The 18,170-nt window shown below is 31.8% G+C and overlaps 1 protein-coding gene across 1 annotated transcript; it reads right to left on the bottom strand.

Annotated features, from left to right (window-relative positions):
* Positions 1-1,431: 1,431 nt before the first annotated feature.
* Positions 1,432-11,068, bottom strand: LOC132281018 (uncharacterized). Its single transcript, XM_059782761.1, has 4 exons — positions 10,926-11,068; positions 2,541-2,616; positions 2,101-2,164; positions 1,432-1,874 (listed from the first exon to the last, which is right to left on the bottom strand). Exons 1-4 carry the CDS (start codon positions 11,066-11,068, stop codon positions 1,432-1,434), a joined length of 726 nt encoding a protein of 241 aa, XP_059638744.1.
* Positions 11,069-18,170: the final 7,102 nt, after the last annotated feature.

Genomic DNA, 18,170 nt, shown 5'->3' with positions numbered 1-18,170 from the left:
GTTGGAGATAAGCGACTTCATCTCATCTTTCATTGCAAGCTCCCACTTGCTAGCATTTTTAACCTGACATACTTCATCATAGCATTCAGGCTCACCATCATCTGTGAGCAACATATAATCCAAATATTTTCGATTCGGTACACGAGGTCGCATGGACCTTTTGGGTGCAGACTTAGGAGTTGGAATCTGCGGTGAACTATACTCTGTGAGTTCTGGCCAAGAACCCTTATCTGTCTACTCCACGTCAATGCTCTCTGGATCATCATCCAACTCAACAAACTCAGGCTTACTCTGTACAGGACTAGTTGATTATGTTGTATCTCTATCCTTGTACATCACTTTCTCATTGAAAATCACATCTCTACTTCTGATGATTTTTTTGTTTTGATTATCCCAGAGTCGATAACCAAACTCATCTCTGCCATACCCAATGAAAATACATTTTAGTGATTTGGGGTCGAGCTTTCCCCTAGCATGGTTACTAATATACGCAAATGCAATACAACCAAAAACTTTCAACCATAAAAGATTTACCTCTTTGCTACTCGATACCTCTTTTGGTATTCAATACTCCAACGGTACCGACGGTCCACGATTAATTAGATAGGATGTTGTATTGACTACTTCTACCCAAAACTGTTTAAGTAAACCCGAATGTATGCTCATGTTTCTGGCCCTCTTTGTCAATGTTTGGTTCATCCGTTTTGTCACCCCATTCTGCTGTGGGGTTCCTTGGACAGTCCTCTCTAATTTGATCCCATTATTAAAACATAATTTATTGAATCCGGTGTCTTCATACTCTCCACCATTGTCTGACTTCAACTTCTTGATATTCAAACCTATCTCATTCTCTACCATGGCCTTTCACTTCTTAAACACATTAAATACCTCAGATTTGTGCTTCAAAAAATAATACCTTCCTCGTGTGGCCATCAATGAAAGTCACGAAGTAGGATTTTTCGCCAATGGATGAGACAATGGCTAGCCAGACATCTGTGTGAATTAACTCAAGTTTCTCCTTTCTGAGATCTCTGTTACTCTTCTTGAAACTGACTTTCTTCTGCTTGCCCATCACGGAACTCTCACAGAAGTCAATATCAATTGCTCGTATGCCTGGTAGTTTCCCATTTGAGTGCATAATCTTGAGCCCCCTTTCACTTATGTGACCTAGTCTCTAGTGCCAATGGTTGTGATCTTCTCTATTTTCTGCAACTTCTATAGACCCATAAGCACGGGTAGTTAATTTGTAGAGAATGTCAGATTTCTTACCACGTGTAATGGTCATAGCGCCTCTGGAAACTTTCCATGAGCTCTATTGAAGGTTGTAACAAAACCTTTATTTGACAATTGTCCCACCGAAATCAGATTCTTCCTCAAGTCAGGGATGTATCTCATATCCTTCAACTTCCGAGTTGACCCATTCAACTTGATTTACATTTCACCCTTACCAATGACATTGCAAGGTTGATCAATACCAAGATACACCTTACCAAGGTTACCCGGTTCATAACTATTAAATAGTTCTTTACTTGAGGTGCCATCAAATGATGCGCTAGAATCTAAAACCCATAACTCCACTTTGCTCTCCAAAGAGCAAATCAATGCATCATCTGATTCTTCTGAGACATCATTTGCTTCAGTTTTTCTTTCGGTTCCTTTCTTTGAAAGTTTGCAATCAACACGGTAATGTCCCTTATTTCCAAAATTCCAACATTCAACGTCACTGAGATATGTGGAATTCCTGAAATTTTGAGACTGTGTCCTTCCATTCCTTAACTTGGATCTGCCTCTGTTTCTATTACCATTGCCCTTCTTTTTGTTTGAACCCTTGCCTCTGCTTTCAACATTCAATACCGAACCACTGGTGGAAACCCCTAAATTGTCTTCTCATTTCTTCAGTCAGAATCATACTCACAACTTCATCAAACTTCAACTTGGTCTTCCCTGCAGAGCTATTGATTGTTGTAACTGTGCCACTCCAATTCTTGGGTAACTACCCTAGAATTAGCAGTGCTTAGACCTCGTATTTGAAGTCGACATCAACAGACTCTAATTGCCTAACTATCTCGTTGAACGTATTTAGATGTTCATTGAACTTACCACCTTCGACCATCTTCATGTTGAACAATTTCTTGATCAAGTGCAGCTTGTTCACTGCAGAAGGCTATTCATACATATTAGAAAGGGTTACCATGAGAGACTTTGTCGTCTTCTCGTTCTTGATGTGAAGGCGACTGACTTTGACAATGTCAATCTGACGGTGCCAAGAGCCTTCCTATCAAGTAATTCCCATTATGCATCCTTTGTATCCTCTGGCTTCTTTCCTAAAGGTTGATACAGATTTTTCTAAAACAAGAGGTCTTCTATTTGCATATTTCAGAAACCGAAGTTTGAGCCATCGAACTTCTCGATCATAGATGTGGATGTCTTATCTTCTGATGCCATTACTCCCACTCGAACGAATAGATCTGATCGAAAGACTTTTAAAATTTCGTCAAACACCTTCTGTGCCCAAGGTTCTCAACCAAAAGCTCTTATACCAGTTGTTGGAGTTGCTCTGCATAATCAATCAGATTTGATACCAGTTGTTGTGGCAAAAATACAAAATAAACAACGCTGTTTAAGGAATAAACAAGCAATCACGAAGAAAAAAAATCACACATAAGAACAAGATATACATGGTTCACCCAAATCTTAGGGCTACATCCATGGAGTACACCGAACAAATTCACTATGAAGAAGATAAAGAATTACAATGAAGAATTTTCTCTCAATCTTTCTCTCTTTTATATTGGTACAAATTAATCAATCACACAACACGTATAATGATTCTCTATTTCTTTATAATGTTATATGTACAATAGTGTAATGTTCTCACCCACATACTAATAAATCTCCTAATATACATATCAATAATGTCATAATATTTATTCGTTAACAAAGAGTAAATGATTTATATTTTTTTTCCCTTTTCCTTCCATATTTTATTTATCTTTTTTATAATCATTTTTTTTAATTCTCTTTTGACATTAATTTTTTTTCTTTTCTTTTCTTTTTTTACAAAAATAGAAACAAAAAATTTACACTTTTATCGGATCGGATATCTATTTATTAACAAATCGGATATGGATTCACTTACAAAAAAATCCACCGAATTATTGAATCGGATCAGATAAAGTAAAATGCTAATCGAATTTGGATCGGATCAGGACAGATTCTATTCGAATCCAACCCGTTGACAGGTTTAGACTAGATGTTCTTTAATTTAATAAGACAATGTTGAGAAGTAAGAATGTTCATTCTCTTATAGTGTATAACTCCCACAAATAACACATTCTCTTATGGTGTACAACTCCCACAAATAAGTTTTCTACCAATTAGAATAAGGACAATACTTAGGTCTTCACTAGTGAGGATCTACAATATACTCACTATTGATATGGACCAATAATAAATGGACATGGCATCTTTAAGGATAATACTTAAGTCTTTATTAGTGAGGATCTACAATATACTCACCAGTGATGTGAACCAATAATAACTTGACATGTAATCTTTAATTATCAAATCAAAGATGGTGGGTAGATATTCACTTACCAAATCAAAGATAGTGATTTGATTACTATCTATGATAGGGGTGTTCAAAAAATCCAGTAAACCGAAAAATCGGACCGGACGGTACTGAATTGGGCGGTTTGATTAGTTGTATAGCAGTTTAGTCCGGTCCTGGGCCCAAAATTACGGAACCGTAATTTTTCGGTTCGGTCCTGGTTTAGGACCGGACCGGACCAGCTCGGACCGAACCATTACTATGTTATATAATATATATATATATATATATATATATATATATATATATATATATCGTATCCTAAACCTAAATCAAGTAAAGTTCTCAAATTTCTATTTTCAAATATATCTCAATTTTCTTTCCTTTATTTATTCTTAATTTTTTTTTTTTTTTTTGTGTGTGTGTTATATCAATGTTAGTTGATTATTATTATTATTATTTTTAAACTTTGCCCCCTCTAAATCAAAATAAAATAAAAAGGAAATCAATTGAAACCAACAAACTGAACCGAACCAAACCGGTTTTTCGCGGTTTGGTTTGGTTTGGTTTGGTTCTATGAACATTATGGTTCGGTCTGGTTTCAAAAATAGTGGAACCATTATCAATGGTTTGGTTCCAAAATATTCCCAATCCGGTCCAAACTGAACCGTGTGCACCCCTAATCTATGATTTGGAAATTAAATAGTTACCAAATCAGAGATAGTGATTTGATTACCGTCTATAATTTGGTAATTAAAATAAGACGTATCGAATTATTATTGGTCTATATCAGCGATAAGTATGTTGTAGATCCTCATTAGTGAGGACCTAAGTATTGTCCCATCTTTAATTACCAAATCAAAGATGTTAGGAATAGATACTCACTTACTAAATCAGAGATAGCAATTTGATTACCATCTATGATTTGATAATTAAAATAGGATTTGTCCATTTATTCTTGGTCCACATCAGCAGTCAGTATGTTATAGATCCTCACTAGTGAGGACATCTCGCTGATCAAACAATAGTTTTTCCTATAAGGAATCAGGTCATCTGTAATCCCCCCCAAATCCAACTAAAGGAGTAAGCTCCCCTTCTTAGATTGACATCCAGAACCTGTCAACTTCAACAAGCAATGGTTCAAGCTGGATTTCTTCTATAACATATCCGGACGAGCGAACTCTCCCTTTTCATATAGAATGAGGATCCAATATTTGTAAAGAAGAAGTAGCCTTAACCCAATCCAAATGACAAACGTAGGATACAAAGGGTTCACAAGAATAATAACCTCCCAATTGTGGGACCAATTCTTGGATCCATCCCTTAATTTTAAATGGATTAAGCTCTTATCTATTTAAGTTTGTTTGGTATGAGTGACAGTGATATTACTTATACTAAAAATTCAAAATATATCAATATATATATATATATATTTTAAGTATAATGCACTTGAAAAAACTTTATTTCTTAAAACCCAACTCTTAAAATTTTCATTACTTGATTCTTAATTTTATCAAAAAGCATCTCCTGTCTTGTTAGAACCGTACTCTTTTTTTAGATCATACTTAAGAGAATCATAACTAATTTTGCAACTTGCAGGTGAATCCGTCCATTTGAATAATTAAAATTATATCCCACATCACTGATTTAATTTCGTGAACCAAATGCCTTGTAGCTTTAAGGAACTTTCACACCTTCCAAAGTAGAAAGTCGAGAGTTCGAATCCCTATAAAATTATAAAATTATAGGGGCAAAAGTCGGTGTGTGAGTGTGTTTCTTGCTAATAAAAAAAATTAACTTCATGATTTCTTACTGTTATTCATTGTACAAAATATTAATATTTCGTTTGGTAAGAATGAAGAAAATTGGATGGAAGGGATTGAAAAATGGATGAATGAGACATCCATATTCCCTAGTGAAAGGATAATGTCATTCTCCCTTTTTGTTTAGTTGGATAAAAGAGAAGAGAATAAAAGATTGCTAATATTGGGTTTATCTAATAATTATAAAAGTAATATTGTAATTTAAAATTTCTATAACTGTCTTGTTCTTCTTCATTCCTCTCTTTCTTTCAACCATATTCGGAGGGATAAAAATTTATGAAATAGGAAGGATGCCTTATTCATTCCCTTTTCTCTTATCTCATTGTCTCATCTCTATCAAATGAAGAAAGTTAGTTTCTTTTTTTCTATCTTTCCTCCGCCCCTCTTCCTTCTTTCTTACCAAGCCAAGCATAAAGTAGAAACAATCACACTAAATCAGTCATCAATAAATTGGTGTTCTTGTTTACTTAAAATACCGTACCTTACGTTTTAGAGTACCAAATTGACGTTTTGAATTTACTCTCTTTGTCCCAATAAAAGTGTACCTTTTTAAAAATTCTAACTTTTTAAGAGAATGATTTTTATTATTTTTTAATTGTATTTCTGGTGAATGAATTACCAATTTTATCTCTAATAGTAATGGGTCTATATGGATGTGATGGTTTGTTTTTTTATAGGTTTAATGCAAGAAGGTTAAATTGGCAATACAAAAAAAAATAGCATATTGACTTTTAAATGGGACACTTATTTTAGGACGGATAAAAATTGAAAGGTGGACACTTTTTTTTTAGACAGAGGGAGTATAATTGAAGAAAATTCAGTTCAAAGTTTAAACTGAATTTTTTTAGCACTAAGTTTAAAGTGTACTCCTAGATATAGTATATTAGAGTGTCTCCAACCGTTGTGTATATATATATATATATATATATATATTTATAAATCTAATGTGTCATAATGGATTTACACAAAAAAATTGGATTATTTATTTTTAGCTCCATCCGTTGTTTTATACATTTTGTGTAAAAATATATCTCGACTCCACATAATTTTTACAAATTAACTTAATATAGAGTTAATTAGTTAATGGAATGAGAAATAGGGAGGAGAAATGAAATATGCTGATGTGGTTGTGTAAAAAAGTTGTATAAAATACAACAATTTTATACATTGGTGATGTAGCAGTATATCTTAACAGACTGCTGGAGATAAAAATAAAAAAAATTATACATCATACGTGACAGTGTATATTTTATACAATAGAGTATTTTAATAGACTGATGGAGATGCTCTTAATAGGGCAGAAAGGGCCGTGACCCACCCCACCCAATCCAACCCAAAACTTCTTGAAATTTTTTATCAGTGTCTCCTAAATATTAATTAATTTGTAGATATTACATATTTTCGAAACACTTTACATATTGACTCAAAATAAAGAGTTTAAAAATTGGCCCCAAAATAGAGTGTTTAAAAATAAATTTAGTATGCGTCTCAAAATTTTAAAAAAGTTCAATTTGAACCATTTAACTATACTTCTAAAAGCTCGAATATTGTGAAGAAGCTCATTATTATTATAATTGTTATTGCAACAAATTATTAATTTATTTACATATACACACGTACAATATCTATAATATTAATTCAAGAGAAAAACAAGGATAAAAATCACTAATGTTCCCTCATGTTTAATAAAAAAGCTTCAAGCATTTTTTGTCAAACATTCTTGTAAAATGATATTTACAAGAAAAATATCTAGAATTATATAACAATCTTTATTGACATCTTGTTTAATTTAAAATTATCTTGTTTACTTAAAATTCATTATTTTTTTCTAATACTTCATTTAGGTATATCTTTTACCAAGTGAAATCAAAATACTCAAAAAAAATTCTTCCAAAAATTAGATTCTTGAAAAATTGAAACAATTTGATGAAGGAGAATTGATTCTCTGACAATCCTTATTTCTTACCTCTTCTCTGTTTAATTCTAAATCATCGTTTTTTTTTTTCCCTACTATTCAATATATATATATATATATATATATATATATATTATTTTTTTTGAATTTTCTCAAACTATATATACCATGACTAGTATTTAAATAAAATTATATTACAATTAAATAATAAAATTTTCAAACTTTGGTTACATAGTACAAATCTCAACCCTCCATATTAGTGTAAAAGCCCTAAAATTCCTACATTCTATTATCCTTATACCACAATATGGCAAGGGCTACATTTGAGAGTACAAACATTGACCGATTTTGAAGAATGAGACAAATGAAGGAAGCTACGTTTTGTAGACCGTATGTAACCTCTCTCAATATCATAATTTCCCTTCATTCAGATCTCATTTAAAAAAATTAAAAATAAAAAAATTATGTCATATTCCTTGTAAACAATTGTCTACCTCAATTAGTCTCCTCATAAATTTTATATTATTGAAACAAATGAAAAAATTTCTTCCCTAGCTGTCTTTATTAGTCATGTACAAACAAACATACTTTTTCTTTACTTCTCGCACATGGAAATTGCTTGTGACTTGTCTCTTATTCCAAGGAAGAAAATACAAGCAGTGAAAATGGAAAGCTGAAAGAGAATTTCTGTGCATAGTTTTGTTTTTTTTCCTTTTCCTTATTCATGCCACCGTCCATAGAATTCAATCGTCTTAACAGGCTTACCAGGGGTGTTTATTTAGTCCGACAATTAACTTAACTGTTCGGTGACAGATTTACAAACGAAGAAGTCATATTTACCGGATCAGTTTTACCTATTGGGATAAAAAAATAAAAATCAATCCGATCCGTTAATAACAAAATATATATATATATATATATATATTACTATTGCAACAGTTCGTAATTTCGATTTGATGTACTCAGTTTAAACTTTATTCTTTTATCAATATTGTGCATTAACCATCAATTATGTTGTAGAATATATTTTAACAGTTTAACAACCTCATTATTGCTTGTTGTGAATCGTATCTAATGGTGTGAGTTGCATTATGTAAAATGATTGTGGATATAAAATAACTATCTAGAAGGGAATGAATAGGTTTAATTTACTCTTTTATTAAATTTCGTTCAATATTAAATTTACTGAATTAAAAGTAAATTAATTAACATATGAACCAAATATAAAGTGCAAGTAAAGTAAAAGTAGGGTTTAGAGTGACATCAGAGTTTTTTGAGAGGAAACCTAATTGGAGCAAATTATCCAATGTTGAAAAAACTTCATAAACTGTCACGCAGTGTCGAGATGAATAAAAATACAATGGACTTCGACTGATGCTCACATTTCCTCACTCTACCAAGAATCAATTGTTGAATGTTTTCAGCTTTGCTAGTACTCTCCCGTCCAACAACACTTGTTTTCAGACTTACCCCATTGATCCTTACAAAAGGATTGTTGGAAAATCAATAACACACTATAAATGTCTTGGTCTCTTCAAAGTGTGATTTTTTTCTCATTTTTTTCAAATCTAAAATTTTAAAGTAGAAAGACAATGTTGCTTTGATGACTAGTAGCAAAAGATCTTCGATTGCGAAAGAACTTCGATCAACAAGAAACACATCCTAAATTAATCACTTTTGTGTATAGCATGTGTGTTCTCAAACTAAAACTGTAGAATCTCTCAAATGCTCTCTTGGGTTTGAAAAACTTGAATGTCAAAAGCTGTAATTATTTTGAGATCATAAGATAAATGTATAGGTGTTTAGAGATATCTAAAAACCCTTTAAAAAGTCTGCAATTTCGTGCAAAAGCTTTTTTCTTAAACCTTATATATATATAAAAAGGTAATTGAATTGGACTTTAAAAGAATTTTTCTTTTTGGTTTGGGCAAACACAACAGATTCTATTTCAAAATGTAACCGGTTGTGATTAAGTGCAACCCATTCTATTTTTTCTTAGAGTAAAAATAAACAAGTTTTGACATAAATACACCGAACTCTCAATGTAAAACGTAACTTAAGTGTATCTCACTTCACTTACCTATCTAAGATTTTAAACGTCGTCTTAATGATCACGGAGTGAGTTAGCACTCGTTGTTCCAATTCCAACATTAGATTCAAAAGTAAAATAATAATAATAATAATACAATTCGATCGGACTTGTTTTGACACAATCATACGCACATTACAATTTTATACTTCACAAATAATTTCTCATTATTATTATTTGTTGTGCTAATGATGAGGTGGTTGAAAATTCATTTATTGAGTCATGGCTAAAAATTAATAACATTGTGCTGTTTAGAAAAAGTTCAATGAATAGATTGGGTTGAGTCTTTCCACAAATTAATTCGGTTTCAAATTTCACCAATTCATTGAAACCGAATTAGATTCGATTTGATGCCTAATTCGATTCACTCTTTCGCTTCAGCCACTTTCACCCAAAGTATCCTTTGTTGTTTGGATATTTTCCATATGTTGGGTTAGATTATGATCTTATAGAAAAAGTGACAGTAAAGAAGTAAAAAGGAAATTGCTATTTGCACTTTCACATGTACTCTCAATATCCATTTAAATTTTCTTACATAAAATGGTATGATCATTCTTTAAGACACCATTTTTTTTAATGATTATTATTATTAATATTATTCTTTTTTTACATGACAAGGACTTTAAGGCTCCATTTGATTAAAAGGAAATAGCAAGAAAGGATGGAAATTTTTTTTTTTTTTTTAAAAGAAAATATTTTAAGAATTTGGATAACAGGAAATGAAATCTCGAGAAAAACAATTTTTCATAACCACTTAAATTTTATAAAATTTCTAAGTTTCATTTAATAAATTTGTTTTATGAAGTTACAATATTACCCTTTCTTTTATTGTAACTTTTATTTATTCTAAACCATGAAATTGGTAATTTCGAAAAGCTTCCTTAAAATTTTTTTATGTTAATTAATTGTACATTGAAAAACTTATTTTCTTTTTATTTACTTAATTTTCTTTTACTTAAAGAAACATATATAAATGTAAGAATAATTTGAACAAGGTATAATTTTATAAAACTTTTACTATTTTCAAATTTTGATCATAAATTCTAATCTATTTCAGAAAACCTCTAACACTATAAAAAGTGATCACATTACCTTAACATCACCCGTTAACCGGGCTGTGAAATGACAAATTTGACCTTACTATTTAATGTTAAAAATTAAAAATTATTTTATTAAAATTACAAAAATACCCATAAAACAGACCCATCAAACTCTTACCCCTCTCTCTAAAACAGACCCATCAAACCCTAACCGTCACCTTATCAAAAACCCCCCGACACCTTATCCACTATTGTCACAGGGGTATCCCACAACCCCTAACAACTATCCACTTCAATGGCTTCCCTCTCGGTCATTTTTCACGCCTCAACAAACCCTATTCCAAAATCGCCCAACCTTCACCCCCAATCCCAATATGGCCTCTTCAATTTTGCTACCGACAGCGATCATGACTTTTCTGCTCACTTCTACTCTTAACGGTGATATTTCGACATCTAATTATTTGCTTTGTGTTCATCACTGAATTATCCATCAATCTCAGGTAAAAACTTGTTGACTTCTTCGCGTACAACCAGGTCACCGGAGCGCAACCTGGAAACCACCATTGACGGCGACAGACCTTGGTCGCCGTCCCTCTCTAAAACTATTGGGTCGCTTACCAGCAACCCAACTCTCTCCAAATCGCGACCCATGTTACCAATCAGATGAATTGTAGCCAAATCATTAGGCATAAAATAGTATTCCAATCCCAAACCAGGGAAAAAAATTGATCTTCTACGGATTCAAGAAACCTGGGCATAATGAAATTGTATTGTGATTTTAACTGTTTAATTGGTGAGAACACTCCACAGAATGGTAGATAGGTTCTGAATTATCCATTTGATATGATTCAATGGACAGATTTCATGAGTGAAACAGAGTCATTCTCTTGAACGAAATATGTAAACTAACACCTTTACATGTGTGTCTTGTAAATATCACTCCACTACTAAATCTATATCTCAAGTCCATTAACATCAACCTTTTAACTTTTTTTTGGCAGTGAACAATTTTTAGTCTGAGAAGCATTGAAAGACCCATGAAGTGTGGGATAGAATGAAACCTGGGTCTGCTCTAGAGAGGGGTGAAGAAAACAACCCAAAAGGGTATTTTTGTAATTTTAATAATTTTTAGTTTTTAATTTAACATTAAATAGTAAAGTCATATTTGTCCTTTCAGATCTAGGGATGACAACAGAAGCGGGTTTGGGCAAGTGTACCCTCCCCAGCCTCGCAACCGTTTAAAAACTCCACCCCCGTCCCCGCCCAAACTCGCAAAAATTGGGAGACTTTTCACCACATCTTTGTCCCCGTTTAACATCTTTACTCTCGCAGGTATCCACCTTGCCTCGTTTAAGACCAAAAATTCTCTTCCATCTAATTTTTTTTATCAACTAAAATTATATAATTATTAAAAAGATTCATAAAAAAAATGTAAAATAAATAATTTAACATAAAATTCAACATTAAAAACATTCTAAATGGTTGCACAAACTACTTGTTCCAGATTTTCAGATATATAATAAAATATATATACTAATGAAATAAGAGTACTAATGCGAAATATATATACTAATGAAATAAGGATACTTAAGCAATTTACTTATTTAAACGGGGCTGGGTGACCCCCTACATCGAACCCGCACGGGTTTTCATTACATCAAATCATCTCTACTTAAATAAGTTAAACGGTCCTCCAAAACAGCCAAAAATGGAATGGGGCGGGGTAAATTATTATCCCTATTCACAATTTTGTTATCGGGCCAGGTATAGATATTAAGTATTGGGATAATGTGATCACTTTTTTAAATGTGTGAAGTTTTATGAAACATGTTAGAATTGGTTTATGATTAAAATTTAAAAGTTGTTGGAATTTTATGATAATGGTCACGGAGCGTGCATTTTTTTTTTTTTATAGAGACAATTCTAATTTAAAAACAAGAAAAAAGAGTAGGGTATAAGAATAATTTGTGAAACACGGAAAACTGCAGCTAGTTTTGAGTTGTGTAGGGTCATAACCCACAGTATCTTGGGCAAGATCCATGATAGAAGGGGAAGATATTTTTTGCTTGGAGGATATATAAAAGGGGAAGTATGAACTAGTGTAGGTATATATACTTTTTTCCTTAATTAATGGATAAAGCTCCCCTGCATCACAATCCAAACACGTGACTTCATTAAAGTCCACCCCTTTGTGAATTGCGATGTTTGTTCTCATTGGATTTTGGGAAAGGGGTTATGGATTGAGGATAGAGGACGCAGATACTAGGATAAGCCATGGTTTTGGCGCCAAGTTTGAGTGTTGAGTCCACAGTATATATTGCCCATAGCTTTGGAATTGTGTTTTTCAAATGCCAAGATAAGGGAATCTTCTAGAACTAAGTTCATTGATTTGTGGGGTTTTGGAATTGGAACTTCTCCATCTTTTTATGTCACTTTGGTCCCTCACCTCACCCACTTGCCCATACAAAATGTCAGTCCAAAACTCCTATATGGGCATAGTGGTCCAATCATGATGGAGATTATGGTAAATTTCCATTAAAAAATAATGGAATGGGGGCATACATTATAGATCAGCTCAAACTCCGGTTGATAGATTGAGATGCTTTATGTGAATTCAGTTTCCAATCATGGTAAATTTCCATTAAAAAATAATGGAATGGGGCATACATTATAGATCAGCTCAAACTCCCGTTGATAGATTGAGATGCTTTATGTGAATTCACATTCTTACCTTTTGGATTCACATGAAACATTATTGATTTATAAATCATGGGGGGTGAACTGGATAGTCTAGCTAATAAAAACACTTGTTAAATTGCGTGAGAGTTCAGATTCGACTTACTTTATTATTTTTTTTCAGATTCTGATATGGGTAACACTGATTTTCAATGTACACCATAAAACTTGAAAGGATATTTTGTATATGGTAAAAATAATAAATGTATATGGGTATAATTGTACAATAGGAAAGGTTGGTATCATTTTTGAAATCGTAGGAAATATCCATGTTATTTTGGCATTCAACTGGGGAGCTATCCTATATTTTAAATTAGTATGCTAGTGACGCAAACTCTCATTAATTGTGTGATTGATTGAGATAAAATAAAAAATAAATAAAATCATTCCATATATTTTTATTTAATATTCTTGTCTTTTTTCCTTTCCTTTCCTTTCCTTTATTTATTTTTTGGTTATATAAGCATTTTACTATCAAGAAAAAAACATACAAATTATTAAATAGGTCATCTTGTGGTACAGATTATAAAAGACCATTACCGCTACACCAATGTCCAAAAAAAAAGGAAAAAAAAAAGAAGGGCACAACAACTAAGATAGAGATTATTATTATTAGAGCCTAGAGAAGGAAAACTAAGAAAGATTTACCTTTGAAAAATAAAAATAAAAATAAAAATAAAAATAAAAACTAAGATTGAGATTATTATTATTTAGAGTAATGATATTTGCATAGAATTAGGAGAATAGTTGGAGTTATTATGTTTGATTGGTCAATGTAAGACAAATATGAGAAAGTGATCGAGGTTCTCCACTTCCTTATCTTATACATTAATTGTTGGAGTTGCTGCATAATTAATCAAATGTTCTGATACCAGTTATTGTGGATGAAATGCAAAAATAACATTATTTGAGAAATAAATACAAGCAATCACGAAGAATAAATAAATAATCATACATAAGTTATGCATGGTTCACCCAAAAGTTAAGGCTACGTCTATGGAGTGCATTATGAAAAGCATCATGAAAAGATAAAAGAATTACAATAGAAAATTTTATCTCAATCTCTCTCAATTGGAGTCACAAACAATGGAACACAACTTATCCTACAAGAACTTACCTTTTGTAGAGTCTAAAATCAATAAGAAAAATACTTCACATAACTTTCCAGGGTACGTAGTTGAACCCATTCAGTTTCACTTGAACTGGTTCAACGTCTTACGTGGTACAATTCACTGGCCAACTTGAATCAATTCAGGGGAAGTTGAACTGATTCAACATTAATAGTAGCTAAAGTCACATTACACTTGAAGAGGGTCAGAGACTTGAACCAGTTCAACTTTGACAATAACCAAAGTTAAATTTGCACCTCGAGTTGAACCGGTTTAAAACTCTCTGAATTGATTCAAACAAGTCAATAGCAAATGTAGAAATCCAATAGATAGGTTTAAACCTTTCAAATCTTTTACATAATCAATACGCGATCAGACTCTATAAAATTACAACATTAATGACCATTAAAATATATAGTAAGTCTAATAATTATTATTACTCTTATTACTACTAAGCAAAAACTCAGATAAGATGGATCCAAACTTGGATATTTCACAAGTGGCTGTCCCAAGTCTTAAACTCATACAAGTGGCACTAATATCCAACCGTAAAACTTTTGAACTCATACAAGTGGCACTACTAGGCAAGGCAACGACTTTCTTGTCCAGTTATGAGCATGCATGCTTGATTACCTTTTGTTCGAGTCATAGTTTACACTTGACAACGAAAATTATAAACGATTTATCAATTTGAATTTGTGTAAATTTCATAAGAGATCGGTGTAATTTACTTTTAAATAAAATGAGTTTGCTATTCGTCATTGCAATTCAGGGGCAATAAGAGATTCGTAGTCCACATGGGCCGGGGCGGACCCAAAAAATGAAGTTAGGGATTAAATTGCTAGTATAAAATTGATTTTTTTTAAAAAAAAAAAAAAATGAATGGTATCAATTTTTTTTAGTGCATTATATATATATATATATATATATATATATATATATATATATATTTATTTATTTATTTATTTCGTTTAACATGTTTATAAATGATATGTAAAGAAAAAATTGAAAGAAAAACATATGACATTTGATAAATGAGATTGTCAAATTAAAATATTTTTTTTCTATTTTTAATTCATAACAAATAATATATATATGTGTGTGTGTAGTGTGCCCCTGTATAATAATAAAACTGAATAATGTACGAAGAATATGAATAGAGTACGGATATGTTATATCAAGATTGCAATTCTAATCTTTCAAAAAATATAAAAAAAAGAATTTGTTAAACTTTGAGGAACATAAGTAATTTCTTTTACAAACCATCTTTAATAACCATAAACAAGTAACAAAATTATTAATAGAAGTTAAAAAAAATTTTGAAAGGCTAATTTTAAATTTTCTATACTAAATTACCTTTAATAAATATAAATATACACTATTAATAGAGGTCGCAGAAAAATTTAGGTTGAGGGGAGGGGGGCCCACCCAGGTCTAGCAGCCGTTTAAAAACAAAATTAGTGAGACACAAATCAAACAAACCCTTGAATGAGACCATCAATCGATAGCGACTTTGGAAACAGACACATATTAATGATTCCACGTGGACAGACACATATTATATATTAAACCTCAAAGCATATTATTATTAAACATCAATCAATTATGTTTAGGGGACATAATCACAAAAAATTATTGAGCAATATTCTATACGACTCTTCCTTAATAACTTGTCAGCCTATTTTAGTGGAATCCAATAGTGTGGATATAAGGTGGTCTTGGTCATTGTTTACGGCTGATTAAATGTGTCCGCAATAAGTGTGTTTAGCAATATTTAAAAGTAACCCACCAAGCAAACTTAATGGCTAAGGAAGCTACGTTTGAAATATGTGTGCGCGGAGGTCTCTTGAGTACGATTTGGTGTTGGACAGCTCTCTTAGTATTTATTTATAATATGATAGCGAATGTGGGCCCAATCATTTCAATAAATATATCACGTATGAATACTGGAATCTCATCTCTTTGTGGAGGTAGACTAGGTTAAGGCTGGTAGACTAAGTTCAGGGTGGTAATCTGTGTAGCAACCTGTCGTGACAATTTAAGAATATTATATTAAATAATTCAATTTGATCATGACTTATTTAATAATCATGCCAGTAATTCTCAATACTAATTCTACCTATTTATTAAACGAATTACACGTATAATTTATTTAATGACCTATTTATAAATTAAAAAAATATATATATCATTTAAATTATTAATAATAGTCAATAAAATAATAAATACTAAAAAATATATAAGTTTTAATCAACCAAATTACTAAATAGTTTTTAGTTTACAAAAGATTAAATTATAAGACACAAGTTTATACAGTAATTTTAGAACTTAAATAGAAATTTATTTACAACATGTCAACATATATAATTAAACGTGTATAAACGAGTTATATGGGTTGAATCCCTTAACTCAAATACGACACGATTAACTAAACGGGTTAATCATATCGACCCGTTTATAATCTGAACCCATCTAAGGTCAACCCAAACCTGTTTAACTCGTGTTGTGTCAATTTTGCCACCCTTAGACCAGGTGCGACCGAACAACGTTAAATAGATTGTGTTTGTGTGTTTATATTTTTGTATGTCGTGTGGTGTGATCTCCATTAGAGCTAGGTTAGGTGCGCTTGGACAGTGCACCTGGGAACGAGACTTGTGTTGACAAAGGTGAGCGTTGAGGAGAGAGGAGGTAACTTAAGATGCTACCAAGGTCTATTGAGGGGTTGTGATTATTAAAGTAATGATATTTGCAAAATAAAATTAGGTAAAATTGTTAGATTTATCTTATTTAATTGATCAATGAAAGCAAAATATAAAAAAGTAAAGTTCTTACATTTATTGTATTTAATTGCTCAATGCAAGCGAAATACTGAAAAAAATAAGAGTTTTCACTTTCTTATTTTTTACATTAATAACCAATAAGATATAATTACATCTAACAATTCTATGTTTAATATAAATGTCAATACTCTTATTACTATTATTGTCAGTTCGGGCAAAAACTAAGATAAGATGGATACAAACTTGGATATTTCACAAGTGGCTGTAAGAAGGCTTAAACACATACAAGTGGCACTAATATTCAACCATTAAACTTTTGAATGTGTCGCTATAAGTGTGTGACGCAATGTTTAAAAGTAACCACCAAGAAAACTTAATAGCTAAGAAAGGTTTGAAATAATTGCGTGTGGAGGTCTCGTAGATAGATCATTGTAAGTACAATTCGGAGTTCGACATCTCTCTTATTATTTACTTATAATGAGATACTGAATGTGTGACCAATCATTGTAATAAATCTCTCTTATGTGATGATGAAGATTGGAATCTCATCTATCCGTTGAGGTAGGTAAAGTACATTCGAACCATGTTAAATATTGTGTGTGTTTGTGTTTTTATATTTTTGTAAATTGTGTGGTGTGATCTCTATTTTGTTTGTGTGTTGCTTCCGTTGTTGTGCTGAACGAATGAAGGTTTAATTCTTAACAAATTGGTATCAGAGTGGGGTTAGGTACGCGTGGATAGTGCACCTGGGAATGAGACCTGTGTCTACAAGTAAGGGCGGATTCAATATTTCTGAATGGGGTGGGCTAACATTGAATTGGGTTAATTTGGGATGAGCTACTATTATTTATTTATTTATTTTTGGCTGAGTTTAAAATAGTATGGTAAATTTTTTTTTTTTTTTTTTAGGATGGATTGAAATCCACTTTCGTCTATCCCTGAATTCGCCCTCGTCGATAAGGGCGAGCGTTGAGGAGACGGGCCAAGGAGGTGACTTTGAGATGGTACCATAGAGGGACCGTATCTATTGGACAATTGTCATTATTAGAGTAATGATATTTGCTCAGTAAAATTGTATAGAATTGTTAGATTTACTTATATTAGATTAGTCCACGCAAGCCAAATATG

The sequence above is a fragment of the Cornus florida genome, unplaced genomic scaffold (genome assembly GCF_030987335.1).
Source record: "Cornus florida cultivar Cherokee Brave unplaced genomic scaffold, ASM3098733v1 CherokeeBrave_3.0.0_Hap2_Chr11, whole genome shotgun sequence".
Classification (NCBI taxonomy): domain Eukaryota; kingdom Viridiplantae; phylum Streptophyta; class Magnoliopsida; order Cornales; family Cornaceae; genus Cornus; species Cornus florida.
This window is presented reverse-complemented; position numbering and strand designations above follow the sequence as displayed.

Coding starts and splice junctions, on each gene's coding strand:
- LOC132281018 (XM_059782761.1), bottom strand. CDS start 11,068: ATGGGTCGCGATTTGGAGAGAGTTGGGTTGCTGGTAAGCGACCCAATA. Junction 2,165..2,540: donor CAGAGCAACTCCAACAACTG/GTATAAGAGCTT, acceptor ATGTATGAATAG/CCTTCTGCAGTGAACAAGCT. Junction 1,875..2,100: donor CATGAAGATGGTCGAAGGTG/GTAAGTTCAATG, acceptor AAGACAATTTAG/GGGTTTCCACCAGTGGTTCG.